This window comes from Silene latifolia, chromosome 1, assembly GCF_048544455.1.
Source record: "Silene latifolia isolate original U9 population chromosome 1, ASM4854445v1, whole genome shotgun sequence".
In the NCBI taxonomy this organism is placed as follows: domain Eukaryota; kingdom Viridiplantae; phylum Streptophyta; class Magnoliopsida; order Caryophyllales; family Caryophyllaceae; genus Silene; species Silene latifolia.
Window position 1 is genome coordinate 21,678,119 of NC_133526.1, and position 14,956 is coordinate 21,693,074.

At 40.0% G+C, this 14,956-nt stretch overlaps 2 protein-coding genes and 1 long non-coding RNA gene across 3 annotated transcripts; 2 read left to right on the forward strand and 1 right to left on the reverse strand.

Moving 5' to 3' along the window:
* Positions 1 to 2,171: 2,171 nt before the first annotated feature.
* Positions 2,172 to 2,687, forward strand: LOC141641783 (18.0 kDa class I heat shock protein-like). Its single transcript, XM_074450434.1, has one exon. The coding sequence runs from the start codon at positions 2,172 to 2,174 to the stop codon at positions 2,685 to 2,687; it is 516 nt and encodes a 171-aa protein (XP_074306535.1).
* A 452-nt stretch (positions 2,688 to 3,139) lies between these two features.
* Positions 3,140 to 6,305, reverse strand: LOC141601185 (uncharacterized). Its single transcript, XR_012524344.1, has 3 exons — positions 5,745 to 6,305; positions 3,986 to 4,095; positions 3,140 to 3,507 (listed from the first exon to the last, which is right to left on the reverse strand). It is a non-coding gene; the product is annotated as an uncharacterized LOC141601185 (long non-coding RNA).
* A 3,718-nt stretch (positions 6,306 to 10,023) lies between these two features.
* On the forward strand, positions 10,024 to 13,607 carry LOC141655333 (putative receptor-like protein kinase At5g61350). The gene is made up of 2 exons (XM_074462436.1): positions 10,024 to 11,443; positions 11,773 to 13,607. The coding sequence occupies exons 1-2, from the start codon at positions 10,215 to 10,217 to the stop codon at positions 13,244 to 13,246; spliced, it is 2,703 nt and encodes a 900-aa protein (XP_074318537.1). The 5' UTR covers positions 10,024 to 10,214; the 3' UTR covers positions 13,247 to 13,607.
* Positions 13,608 to 14,956: the final 1,349 nt, after the last annotated feature.

A 14,956-nucleotide genomic window follows, 5' to 3' on the forward strand; every position in this document is an offset into this window, starting at 1 on the left:
CGGGAAACTCTACTGCTTCCACAACGAAGAGACCGTTCGCGTGTTTTGTGTGCAAGGGTCCTCACAAGATGGCCGATTGTCCGAACAAAGCGGAGTTCAATGCCATGTTCAAGGAGATGCCGAAAGGGGCTCAAGAACGTCTTGATGGGGCGTTGGCCGACTATCACCAAGAGTGTAACGAAGACTCGAGTGATGGTGAAGACCAACCACGGATGGGCTCACTCCAACGGATCAACGCGATGGGGAAATACGAAGATTCCTCCGCCAAGAAATCCAACGGGCTCATGTACGTGGACTTGATGGTGAATGGGAAGCAAGCACGAGCCTTGATCGACTCGGGCGCCTCCCATAACTTTGTTACGAAAGAGGAAGCGGATCGGTTGGGGCTAGTTCTCGGGATGCTAACACCGCCTGGCCGGTCAATGGGAAAATGAGACGCGTCCAAGGAGTGGCTAAGAAGGTCGCGGTCCAAGTGGGTGAGTGGGCGGGCGCTCGACTTCACCACCGTTCACTGGATGACTTCAAGTTAGTACTCGGGATGCGCTTCTTTCGAAAAGCATTGATGGTATTGAAACCGAGTGACGGATCGATGCTACTAATGGGGTCTATCGTAGTGAAGACGGTAGACGACGAAAGACAAGAAGGGGCGAAGATCGAATTTCGGCTATGAGGGTGATACCGACGCCGAAACAAGGGATGCGACCTTGGAGAATGCCTAAAGGTTCGGTGGAGCCGAGGGCGAACAAGACCCGGGCTAACTACGATGCTAAGTGGCCTGGGGGACGAAAGAAGAGTCTACCCCCTCACCGAGGGGTAGACAATGAGGGCCGAGATGCCCAAAGAAGTAGGCCTCGTACCATCGGGGGCCGCGTCGATGTCTTTGAATCGACGTCCCGGTTTGCGGGTCGGTCGACCCGGAGATAAGGCCTCGTACCATCGGGGGCCGCGTCGATGTCTTTGAATCGACGTCCTGGTTTGCGGGTCGATCGACCCAAGAAAGAAGGCCTCGTACCATCGGGGGCCGCGCCGAAATGCCGATTCGGCGTCTGAAGATCTCACATTCCCTTGAATGCAGTCTTTGAAGTGACGAGAGACAAGATGAAGGTCCGTTGGGGCCGATGCTTGAAGGAATCCCGAGAGAGGACTTTTCACGCAGCGGCAAAGTGGACGTTCCCGAGAGACAAGGAGCACGTGGTGAACTTGGAGAACATGATGTTCGGCAGCTTCTATGTCAAGGAACTCCAGCCTATCCTTGAGGGGACGAAGAGGCCAGTCATTGTTTGGGACGAAGCGCACATTCAAGCCGAGTTGTACAAGCCAATCCCCAACACCGCATGAACAAATCGAGCTCACCGAGGATGTCTCACCAAAGCACCATTCAAGATTTTTGTGTTGCCGAGGGCGGCAACAGATTAGGTGGGGGAGAGTGTGACGATCCGCACACTTGAACCCTTAGATTTATTTTATACTTATGTAATTTCATTTCCCTTGTACATTTGTAGTAAGTATTTTCTTAGTAGTTTTAGAATAGGTTTCCATAAATAGGTATATCGCTATTCTGAACTAAACTTGTAAAATCAATGTTTCCTGCTACCAGGATGTAAATATCAAATTTCCCTCTTTAGGGAGTACTAGTGAATGAAAATCTACTTCCTACCTTGTGCCTTCGTATTGCTTGTTGTTGCTTTGTTGTGAACGACTTTTTGCCTTCACTTTACTAACAAGCCGTGTTTGCGGGATCGACACTAGGATCCCGACTCACACCCCGAGACCCGAGTATCGTGCTAGTGGGCGATCCCTCACTAGTACGAAGATCCTTGTCGCTTGCATCTTGCCTTGAGACGGGCAAGGGTGCGCGCCACGGTCCGGCAAAAGTAGCGGACCGTGACACACAGCATGTGCTAAAATTTAACTTGTGCGATATTTGGAAAATTCTTGACCTTTTGGTCACGACTCACGATGACTCAGATACAAGAATAAAGAGGACGACAGTAAAAGCAAACCCACGTAAGAGTAGTAACTTGAGACTTGAGGTCTCGAGAATGTTCTAGTGAGACTGAGAGAGTCTTAGTACTTTATATACTCTGGTACAGTCGTAGAAAACAATGTAACTTTTCTAAGAAACAATTCATCAAATTTTCAGTGTGTAGTATTCACCACCAAATATCACTATGTCCTTGATCCCCTGGAACAACAATAACACCACTGCCACCACCAACAACAACAACAATACATTGGATTACTGGAACCCATTCCCACAACACATATGGGACCAATTCTTCAATTTCCCTACCTTCCCCTTCAAAGGGCCTACACCTACAGTCCCGTACACGGAACTCGGGGTGGAGACCACTGGTAGTGTGAGAGCCAAGGTGGAGTGCAGGGAGGTGGAAGAGGCGCATCTCGTTGTGGCGGAGCTGTCTGGGGTTGAGAAGCACGAGGTGGATGTTACAACGGAGGATGGTGGGATTCTCTCAATTACTGGTGGTGAAGGCGATAGGAGGTTCAGTTGGAGGATGAAGATGCCTGAGGATGCTAATGTCGGAATGTTGAGCTGGTCTATGGAGAACAGTGTGATCACTGTTGTGGTCCCTAAAGTGGGTGCGCAGTATGTCATGCAAGGTTGGGACTGGGGGAATTCGGGAAGGACCAACCGTAGGCAGATCGAGATCCAAGGGTTTGATTGATCCATTGGTCTTATGTAAGACGGTTGTATGCATACGGAGTATATTATAATTAACAAATGATCTTTGTTAACATGTATGGTGCAATAATATGTGGGCGAAGTGTTTAGTGTCTACTGTCTAGTGTGTGTCTGTGCGGTGTGCATTGTGTATTGGCTTTGTCACATGTACCAGTGTGCGATGTATGATCTATAGTTTATGGAAATGCATCTATTTATCTATTACAGTATATGGCTAGCGTCTTACTATCTTTGTGCTGTCACGAAATGCTGTGCCCTTACAATTAGTTTCGTGTGAGACGATGCTGTGCAGGTGGATTGTATTCAACCGCAAATATGCAGGCTTATCCATCGATCTCTACTAGATGCTAAGATTTTGATACTACCCTAAATATATCACAAATACTTGAATTCAGTGTAGTTGTATACTTGTATATCATAGTGTTGCACAGTGAATACCAGGACTCGTAACACAGCATGCTCCAGGAAAGTACTTACACTGTTATAATTTATAAATACAGCTACTAGTTGTGCTACTTGTGTATACATCTGTCAGCAACTCTGAAATTACATAAAAATGAATTGCAAGTGAAGCTTATGTACAAATCAGGCTCATAAAATCAGCACATAACATTGTTATAAATACAAAGAATAATGAACATGGTCACAAATAGGATATATTGCCGATTTTGTTGCTGCTCTAAAGTGCTGTACTAGCTTCGAGACAGATATCAGCCACGGGAGCATTTAAACTGGAACTCTGTATTGAGCCAGTATTACTTGAGTTAAATGGGAGTAGTTCATTTCGGCTATATTTAACACAACTAATGAATCATATGGTTGATCTGAATAGAAAAACCAGCAAACATCATCATCAATATCCCAGTGCCTTCAAACAAGCCTCTGCTTCTAGTGGGATGCATTCTTAATATCCAACAACATCACTCAAGAAGAACTTAATCAATTCCAAGTCATTTTTCTTCCAATAATTAGCATATTTCAAAACTAGAAGCAGCTACAATGCCTGTTCTGGCAATCTCAAACTCACTCTCTCAAAGGGTGACAGGAAGAGAGCATTCCTAAATAGTCACAAGACCGGGACCTTGTTTGGATAGAATATTAGGAGGGGTACAGAGAAGAAAAAAGGAGTAGGGAGGGGCAATGGAGCAATGAAGTGTTTTCATTCCAGATTTTTCCTATAATGGAAAAACCATTAGGCTATACTGCAAATTTTGACTGTGCTCAAAAATGGACTCTTGCACAAGCTTCAATTTGGCTATTGATGTTGCATGAAAGTCGTACCTTCGCTAGTCAGAATTCAGAAATCAACTACCCTTTGAAACTGGAATTCTGCATCGAGCCAGCAATACTTTATTCATTTCAGCAATCTGCTCTAAAAGTTGAATAATCTTCTGCATATGAAGCAAACATCATGCCGTATTTGAGTGATAACGAAATGCTAAAACTAAAATAGCTGCAGCAGCAAACAAGCACATGAGGTTTAAAATACGTGATGTACAGCACTGGTACTCTGATAATTTGACCCATGTTTAAGCCATATCTAAACCGATGCAATCATGCCATCTAAGGAAGATACATATATATGGAAATTAAAGGGAAAACATATGCTGGAAGGTCGGCATTCCATGTCCAAACCTGATGATCAATCCATTTCACTCCTAGAAGGCTAATTAAAATCCTTTCATCAAGAAAAGCTTTGGAATTTGGAGAGAAAACTCATTCTCTCTATTCCCCTCCTTTCCCTCTCCCGCCTCTTTTTGTATCCAGACAAGGCCTAAGGGCATGTTTAGATAGGTGGATTTGGAGAGAGAGGGGACGGAAATAAAGGGAGGTGATGGAGAGACACCCGCCACTATTTCACTCCTACAAGGCTAATAAAAATCCTTCCAACAAGGGAAAAATTTGGAGCAAAAACTCTTTGCCTCCCTCGTTCCTCCTCTTCTCCCCTCCTTTTCCCTCCTCTTTTCCTATCCAAACAAAGCCTAAAAGAGACACCTGCCACTATTTCAGCCAGCTTATGGAGAGACAGACAAATACTTTCGTCATCTACTTTTTCATTTTATATGCTACTCTGTATTGTGCTAGGGTCTAGGGAACATAAAGTTTAGATTATCGCTTGAGCAACAATGACCACTAATTTCTCAAAAAACCATCGCAAAATAGTACTGTTAATCACTATACAATCACACAGAATGCTCACTACTTTATATAGAATCTGGAGCCATGTTAAGTTGTTAACACAACCATTATGAAAGTCAAATCCTCTCTCCTTTTCCTTTTTAAACCTATTACTCGTATAAGATAGCCTAGTACTCAAAGCCTGGTTCAGTTTCCTGTCCCTACCAAAATGGTATTCCACTTGAGGCATTTGTTCCCAGCCTCTTACTCTTTAGTTACTAACACGTAACAACACTCTCACACATCAATTACGTACCCTTTTTTCTCTCATCTTTGGACACTGATAACAACGTTCTAAGTTCCTAAGCACAAATGTTTTGTGTACCATAAATGAACTAAAGTTACGCCACTAAATGTTGAGTTGCCAGAAAAGAAACGATGTAGCCATCTATCTTCCTTCATTAAGTCAGGGTTTTGATGGTCTGCTAATACTTCAGCAGTGCATTAGCTAATGATGTGCAACTATACCCACACACAAGCATACTGAATGCTAGTTTACCAAAAGCATACTAATCAATCATTAATCACGACCTTCAAAACCAGATGGGCATGCTGCAGGATCGTCAGAGGATTTAACGGTTTATATCATATAGTCCCGCAACAAAGTTATACAGAATATCATAATAACACCATTGATTGCAAATACCACAAACTCAAAAATGCGCTTAATAAAAGCAACCCGAAATCTCATAATATACGTACTATTCAATGCTAAATCATTAACAATATAATCAATCATTAATAATAAAGCTTTCTTTCCCCCAATTTCCACAAAAATCCACATAATTGACACCAACATTTCAACAAACAACAAATGGGAGCATTAAGAGGAAACCTGAATACATTAACAAACACAACCAACCTCATCTTTTGCTTTAACGAGGGCTTTCAAATGCTCAACACTCTCCTCCCCACCACCACCGCCGCTAACAACCATTCTCCGCTGCGGTCGCCGGGAAACCCAATACCAAATAAAACCCAGAAACGACGCCGTGGCAACGACAGAGCGAAAAGACGAAAGTAAACCATGAACAGAAAAACGAGCGAGGAAAGACACAAGCTTTGAATTCCAAAAATGGAGGGCAAAATCGAACCATTTGATAAGGTGGGTCAAATTCTTACTACATTTGGGTGGAGGTGGTGGGGAATGAGACGAAGTTAGGTCGTCGGAGTCGACAGACAGAGGCGCGTGAGGCGCAGTGTGTGGAGGCGCGTGGGGGATGGGGAGGTCTTCGTGGTTGATGGGTGGGAAGATAGAGAAGTCGTTGAAGTGATGATGATCCTCCATTTTCAATCTCAAACACTCAAACCCTAATCCCCAAATTGACTTGCTACACTACTTTCAATTTCAATTGATTCATGATTCGATTAAGAATATTATCGTGACTCGTGGTAATGGGTTTTTGGTTAAGGTGGCATGGATAAGGAATTCGTTAATTGTGGAAGTTAAGTAGAAATTGTGTTTATGCATGTTTCACATCAATGTTTGAGTTTGACAATTGAGTTTTTGGCAGGGGGTCAATGAACACACAACATTTGTAATTGGAACTTCAAATGGTCAATTCTTATACCATACAACCCAGGTGTAGAGTGTATGGTACTTTCTACTCTCACTATTAAAATTAAAATAAATAAAATTAAAAGATAAAATTCACACACAATATTAAGCAGTTAACAACGCTTATTATAAACCTTTTTTCCTTCTCTTTCATATCTAGATCTTTCATACTTACAAAAAAATAATTTATGCATAAAATTCATTTTTCTACCAAACCTATTAATTTTGTAATCTTAGATTTGAATTTTGATTGATTATCTTCTAACTTCTCAAGTATGTGTATTAATTGAATAAAATTTTTATATTTTGTCTCTCATTATTCATGGTTAGCTTTGTGCTTTGGGAAGGGAGTGATTCATCATACGGCAGTATCATATTCACTTTTAATTTAATGAATATGATAATTTAGTTTGATGGATACATGTCATCTAGTGTAATATTCATTATATGACACTACTATATTCAATTTGAGTTTAGTGAATATGATAGTATAATTTAATGAATATGTATTATGGAATGTCATATTCACAATATGACACTATTATATTCACTTTGAATTCAGTGAATATGATAGTGTAATTTGATGAATTTGTATTATGTGGTGTCATATTCACAATATGACACTATCATATTCACTTTGAGCTCAGTGAATATGATAGTATAATTTGATGAATATGAGAGAATTAATGTCATATTCACTCAATGACCCTATTATATTCATTTTGATTTCAGTGAATAAGGTGGTTTAGGCCCTGTTCTTTTGGACTTAAAGTCACTTAATTTAAGTTAACTTCAGATCCTATAAGTTCAGTTCAGTTCAGATCTTATTAGTTCAGTTCAGATCATATAAGTTCAGTTCAGTTCAGATCCTATAATTTCAGTTCAGTTCAGATCCTATAAGTCCAGTTCAGATCCTATAAGTTCAGTTCAGTTCAGTTCAGATCCTATACTCACTTAATTTAAGTTTAGTTCAGATCCTATAAGTTCAGTTCAGTTCAGTTCAGATCTTATAAGTTTAGTTCAGATCCTATAAGTTCAGTTAAGTTAAGATCCTATAAGTTTAGTTAAGTTCAGATCCTATAAGTTCAGTTCAGATCCTATAATTAAGTTCAGTTCAGTTCAGTTCAGATCTTATAAGTTCAGTTCAGTTCAGATCCTATAAGTTTCAGTCCAAAAGAACAGGGCCTTAATTTAAGGACTATGAATTATTAACTTTGTAAATTTGAGTACGACCAAATGAAACTATATATTTGATGAATTTTATATGATTTTAAAATTGATAAGTTGAACCACACCAAAAAAAAAAAAAAAAACTGATAAGTTGAGTAATTTGGAAAAGAAAAAGAAATGTACAATGAACAACTAGTGGGTAGTTATTCATGTACTGGGTAGTTAACTATTTTTCTTTTTATTTTATTTTTTAATTTTTTTTATAACTTTTATGGGAGTATCCTACTCCCTACTTCTGGGAGTAGGATATAATTTGCCGTTAACCTCCCCTCAAAAAAAAAAAAAAGTAGTTAATAGCTTAAATACTCCTAAAGTAACTACTTATAACATCTTTTATTTATTGGTTTTACATGAGACCCTCTCATCATTTTCATGTAATGGACGAATTACTTCAAACTATCAATAATTTTAATAAACTACCCAAATTATCACTTCAATTAGACTGATGAATAAACAATTTAATTGACAAATCAAAACTAGAAACTAAGTTCGAATTATTAACAACTTAATCGAAACAACGAATTACTAATCAAATTAAACTAGTTAAAATTAAGAACTAAGATTGAATTACGAATTCAATACGTTAATTGAAACAAAGAATTATTAATCAAAATAAGAAATAATTAATTGAATTACTATCTACTTAATCGAACAACGAATTATCATGGAAACAATAAAATCCTAACTAAATTAACGGAAATTTCCTATTGTATCCCTTAATTTTGTTAGATGTCCCATGATACCTTACTTTTAAGAATCTGTCTATGATATCCTTGAAGTTCTATTTTTGTGCTCATGGTACCCTTTAATGTAACGGCTGTTAACGAAACGTTAAATTTTGATGACAAGACAATAATTAATAAATTAAATATTAATAATAAATATGAAATAAAAATAGAATTTTGAACATTTCCCATAGTACCCCTGTACATACTTTATACATTCTTCTCCAGATATCGATTTAAGAAGAGTTTACGTAGCAAATAAATCCTGGATTACTGCATGGCTATGTTAGGTTCAAGAGAGATTTGAGGAATAAAGTTAACGATTACATGAAGGCAAAGATGAAAATTTTGTTCACGCTCTTATATTTTAACACAAAAGTAGCATTAATTATGTATATGTTGATGTCGAGTAAGATCGAGTAAACGAGATGACACATAAAATGATAGCAAAGGGATCTCCTTATCAAGCTATTACATTGCTTAAATCAAGAGTTTAGCTGGCAAACCGTATAAGCTCATGGATACCATGGGAAAATTGTTACATTCTCAATGGTACCATGGGCAGATTCTTAAAAGTAGGGGTACGTACTATGGAATATCTGACAAATTTAAGGGGTATCATGAGAAATTTCCGTTAAATTAAACTAACTGAATTACTTACAAAAAAAAAGGTTGGACATGGATCTCCCAAACTCCCACGTTCCGGCCTAGGTTGAGACGTGGAAGACTATGTGGAACTCTCATGTCTCCACCTAGCTAGATTGGTACATCGGAGTAGAGGTGGTCAGTGGGCCGGGTTGGTGGGGGAGCGAGCTTGAACCCACATCACGGGCTAGGGATGTGATGGCCCTAGTTTAGCCCGGTTGAGCAAAAAGGGGGTGGGCCATGTGGGGTGGGCAGTGTGGATTGGGAAGGAGTGAGCCCGGGACCGTCCTGGTTGGGGGAGCGGGTTGGGCAGGTTGTGGTAATGGGCAGCGAGATTGTTTTACCAGTCGGGTCAGTGTCGGCCTAGCTAGCTAGCCCGCACTTATGTCCAAGTCTCCATGAAAATTCCAAAAAATATGGGAGTTGGCAGTCTAAATCTATAGGTAAAGACATGAATGATGAATGTTCGAATTCTTTAGAGAGGTCTAAAAGGTTGTTTTTGTCAATCAACATTATTGAAGTGTAGCCCCTATAGTGCATTAATTCCATGTAATTTCATGTGGCACAAATTATGGTCCATTCGCCGCCTGCATAATAATTGTTTAAGAACATGAAGACCTTATCAAATAATGTAGTACTTATATAGCTTATTAACAATAGATAATCATAGTTTTTAGTGTTGATATACTTGACTACATTACGCGGTTTATGGAATTTCATATATGTACATACAGTGGTTAAAGTTATGTTGCCACCAAAAACCAATATTTTTAACGACAAATCAACAAATTGAGTAATTGACATTTGATTTGATAATTGATACTACTACAATGGAGCACGTCTTTGTTGTCAAAATTCCTCCCTTAGTCGCTCCCACAACACCTTTTCCATTTTCATCCTACTCCACATTTTACAAACACTATCCAATTCTATGTAGACACTAGACACCCCTTAAAACTCCAAAAACACAAAAAAACAAAAAAAGTCTCCCTCTTATTTTGTTCTAATTGTCTTAGGCACTTGACAATTTGACATTGGATGTCCGGCCATTCTACAAGCTACTAGCCTTCTCATGACCGCCACCGCTACCACCACGACCATCACCACCGTCATTTTAACCGTCACGTCCCATAGAAGAAGCCGCTAATCAATCAATTTCCACAACATCAACACCATGATTAAAGGAAAAGAGTTTTGTAGAACTCGGCCGCGATTTACCTCGGTTAGCATAGTTATTTCATTTCTTCTATTAATCAGTTTCACACCAAGAATTGTTGCTAAAACCAAAAAACATCCTAATGCTCCACCTCCTATGTCTAATGCTCCTTCCCCTTTATCTCCTACCACGACCACCACCACGACAACATCAGCACCGGTTCCTACAAAATACGTCCCTAAGGACAAAACGCTCATCTCGTGTGGAGCACTAACGGATGTCACCCTTCTCGACGGTCGAACCTTCAAGTCCGACCCCTCAACGGTTAGTTTTCTCAACACGGACGAAGACGTAAAAGTCAACGTTGACTCGATTCCACAAAACACCGCCACCAAAACCAACAACAGCAAGGTTATAATTCCGTTACCAACCCAATTATTTTTCGCAGCTCGAATTTTTCCTTTTGAAGCAACATATAAATTTCCAATCACCCAACAAGGCTTCCATTTCCTACGACTATACTTGTACCCTCTCCCTCACCCAACCTACAACCTCTCGACCGCCGTCTTTGGTGTCGCAACCGACTCAATCGTCCTCCTACACGACTTCACCTTCCCTTCGCCTGCAACCCCTACCTTCAAAGAATACCTCATCAACATAACTTCAAACACACTCACCCTCAAATTCATCCCAAAGACCAACTCCATCGCCTTTATCAATGCCATCGAACTCGTCTCCGTCCCCAACAATCTCGTCTCTGACACCGCCTCTCCCGTCCCGTCAGCTGGCACTGTTGCCGGAATATCAAACTATGCTTTTGAGGTAGCCCACCGGGTCAATGTAGGTGGGTCCCTCATAACCCCGGCCAATGACACCCTTTGGAGGACTTGGGTCCCCGATGTAGGATTCGACATCTTCCCAAAAGGCGGTCACAGCGTGGCAATCTCTCCAAGCGGGGTACACTACCCCGATGGAGGTGCCACACCATTTATCGCTCCACCGTGGGTATACGCCACAGCGGACGAAATGGCGGTGAACAATGCTAGTACGGTAGGGGTCAATTTTAACCTTACATGGAATTTACCCGTTGAAGCCAACTATAATTACCTTGTTAGGTTACATTTTTGTGATATAGTGAGTATTACCATGGATTCACTGTACTTTAACGTGTACGTTAATGGAGTTATGGGTGTTAATGGTCTTGATTTGTCCACCCTCACCTCCAAACTCGCCACCGCCTATTATAGGTACGTCTTCATTCTGTGTATTAAAATCATTCACAAATTCTCATTTTAGACGGGGTTGTATCCGCTTGAAATTAAGGATAAAATGTGATCAATTTACAATAAAATGTAAACATTTGCTGATAAAAAGTTAAATGAGTTTATTGTTAGAAAATGACAATTTTAGTTATAACATTTTAACGTGAAATGATCATTTTTTATCATAAAATGGTGACATTTTTGATTTTTCTCGTCTAAGTTAAGACCGTCTTAATGGAGAAATCATTGCAGTACTAGTTTTCTACAAATTGAACATGTTGTCATAATCATTTGTAAACAATGAATGCAAACAGAGATTTTGTGATCAACTCGACATCAATCACAAATGGGTCAATCATAGTCCAAGTCGGACCGACTTCAGACGGTGGGTCAAGCCAACCAAACACAATCCTAAACGGGTTAGAGGTGATAAAAATGAGCAATTCAGCAGGTAGCCTAAGTGGCCTGTTTGATGTGAATGGTAATTACATGGGCACTACCAGTGGGCCCAAAACCATGAAGATATTGGCTGTGGTGGGTCTAGTGATGGGCATGACGGCTTTAGTCCTTGTCTCTTCCATGTTTGTTCGGTGGCACAAGCGGCCTAAAGACTGGGAAAAACGTAACAGTTTCTCGTCGTGGCTTCTTCCTCTCACCGGAACCAGCACTACTTTCCTCTCTAGCAGAAGCTCTAGGAAGTCCAGTGCTAGTACTGTTTTCGGTTCTAGAAAGAGTAGTATGTTTCACTCTACTAACAATGGGGTTGGTAGGTTTTTCGGCTTTGCTGAGCTTCAAGATGCTTGTAATAATTTCGATGAGAATGCTGTGATAGGAGTTGGGGGGTTTGGAAAGGTGTACATGGGTCAATTAGATGATGGGACTAAAGTTGCGATTAAGAGAGGTAACCCTCAGTCAGAGCAAGGGATCAACGAGTTTCAAACCGAGATTCAGATGCTTTCTCAGCTCAGGCATCGACATTTGGTGTCACTCATCGGGTATTGTGATGAGAATTCCGAGATGTGTTTAGTGTATGAGTACATGTCCAATGGTGTGCTTCGCGAGCACCTCTATGGGCCTAAGCTTGTAAATCCCCTGCCTTGGAAGCAGAGGCTCGATATCATTATAGGATCAGCTCGAGGCCTACACTACCTTCACACTGGTGCTGCACATTGCATCATTCATCGGGATGTAAAAACCACAAATATCCTATTAGACGAGAATTTTGTTGCTAAGGTGAGCGACTTTGGGCTCTCCAAAGCAGCCTGCCTAATAGAACAAACTCATGTGAGTACCGCGGTTAAGGGCAGCTTTGGTTACCTTGATCCAGAGTATTTCCGACGACAACAACTTACTGAAAAATCAGATGTATATTCCTTTGGTGTTGTCCTTCTCGAAGTTCTGACTGCCCGTCCTGCTATAAACCCTGCCTTGCCAAGAGACCAAGTGAACTTAGCCGAATGGGGTATGTCTAACTATCGAAAGGGGAATCTCGAGAAGATTATCGACCCTAATTTACAAGGGACTATCAACCCGGATTCCTTGAAGAAATATATCGAGGCAGCAGAGAAGTGCTTGGCCGAGTATGGAGTAGATAGGCCGTCAATGGGAGACGTATTGTGGCATTTGGAGTACGCATTGCAGCTCCAAGACACGAGCTCTAAGCCCGAGGTTAAGAGCTCGTTGATGATTCCCATGGAAGAAGCTCCCATGATTGGTTCTAATAGTGATGATCATACTGAAGTTGGTGTTGCAGCCTTCTCACAAATAGCCAATTTTCAGGGCAGATGAAGCCAATTAAAAGCAATATCGTCTCTGCTCTCGACCCTCGTCCCTGGAGGTTGTCAGATCATATGTTCTACTCCCTACGTTTCAATCATTTGTTTACCTTTGATTAAAATACCCTCATAGTGAAAATAAAAGGTGAACAAATGATTGAGACGGAGGGAGTATTTTTTTTAATCTTAATTTCTTGATTTTTCAATCTAGTTTGCTAAACTCATGTCTTAGTGTCTGAATTACATGATTAAACAAGAGTTGCTAACTACTGTCACTGATTAAACAAGAGTTCTATTCATTTCCAATGGACTTAAAAGTCGGACTATTTTCGATCCTGCATTATGACGTAATAAAAGAAAAATGGTTCAATAAACTTGTTACACTCCATCACAATTTTATGAAACATGTACGCTAACCTGATGAATATAAAACAAAACGAATTCTAATTTAGCATTCATGACGATCTCTGATAGATTACAACACCGTGTGGCGAGTCTTGTTTCAATACTACAACCAAATGAAAAAAAAAAAAAATGGACAACTAGACAAAAAAATAAGCACAAAACTTGCAATGTTATGCAATAAAGAAATTCAATAATGCTGAATCAGGTAAGTTACATACTGCAGCAAAACTAAGCCTTAATTACCAGTGAAACTCAATTCACAATACTAATTACACAAATTAAAAGAATTCCTGCATAATCAGAACATAGCTAAGTTAAATCAGCCAAAATCTATACAATTGCAGCGATCCATCAAAACCCGACTTAAGGCCTAATTATCTAACAAATTATCTTCATTACTGTCAAAATTCCTGAGAATCAGAACAAAGGTGCCCTGCAGGGTATTCCTTTTCTGCTCTTCTTCCTAAAACTCAAGCTAACACTTATGTTCCCATCTTCAATCTTCTGCCTTTTATGCTCTTGTTGATTTTCGCCCTTCGCTACATCGCCGAAACTCCTCTTCTTCCCCTTTTCAACACCACATGCCCCACTGATTCCAACCCCAAGCTTGATTTTCAACTTAGTCTTTTGAGGCTTCTCTGAATCCCTTTTCTCAGAAAGACAAATCGCATTCTCCTGCAACATCCGACAGTGATATGACCCAAAACCCGAATTAAGTTTACACAGAATAGAACAGAACCGATCACGTTCAGGCAAAGCAGTTTTCGACAAATCGGCTCCACAAACAACACAAACCACAGCCTTACTTTTCTTGTCATTCTTCTTCCTAGACTTCGGAAAGTAAACAAAGCCGGTATTCACCTTATAAGGACAAACACCATTAACAACATCCAGTAAATCAGGAATCTTTAAAACATCATAAAGATTATAACCATATTCTCTAGAACAAGTCAAGGCTTGTAACACATTATGATTTTTATGTTGGGTTTCAACATCAATCTTTCTCAAGCTTTTACCACCACAATCCACACAAAAATAACCTCTGTAATTCGGATCTTTACCTTTTCCTGTGACAAATTCCGCATTGATCATGTCATTCACCCACTGTGGAAAGTTGAGATTTTGAACACTACCCATTGTTTTTCTTGATGATTTCTAAATTGGGTTTTGAATTTTTTTTGAAAATAAACGTAAACAAGAAAGAGATTAGAGAATTGTTGTTGAAATTGAAGTAAGAGTAGAAGAAGACTAGGGTTTGATGTGAATAGTAAATGGGGGTGAAAACAGGAGTGACAGTTATATAGTTGGAGGTAAAAAG

Bases quoted from the DNA above. Each gene is read 5' to 3' on its own strand.
- LOC141641783 (XM_074450434.1), top strand. From the start codon at position 2,172: ATGTCCTTGATCCCCTGGAACAACAATAACACCACTGCCACCACCAAC.
- LOC141655333 (XM_074462436.1), top strand. From the start codon at position 10,215: ATGATTAAAGGAAAAGAGTTTTGTAGAACTCGGCCGCGATTTACCTCG. The intron at 11,444-11,772 runs GTACGTCTTCAT...GAATGCAAACAG, and splicing joins CTCGCCACCGCCTATTATAG to AGATTTTGTGATCAACTCGA.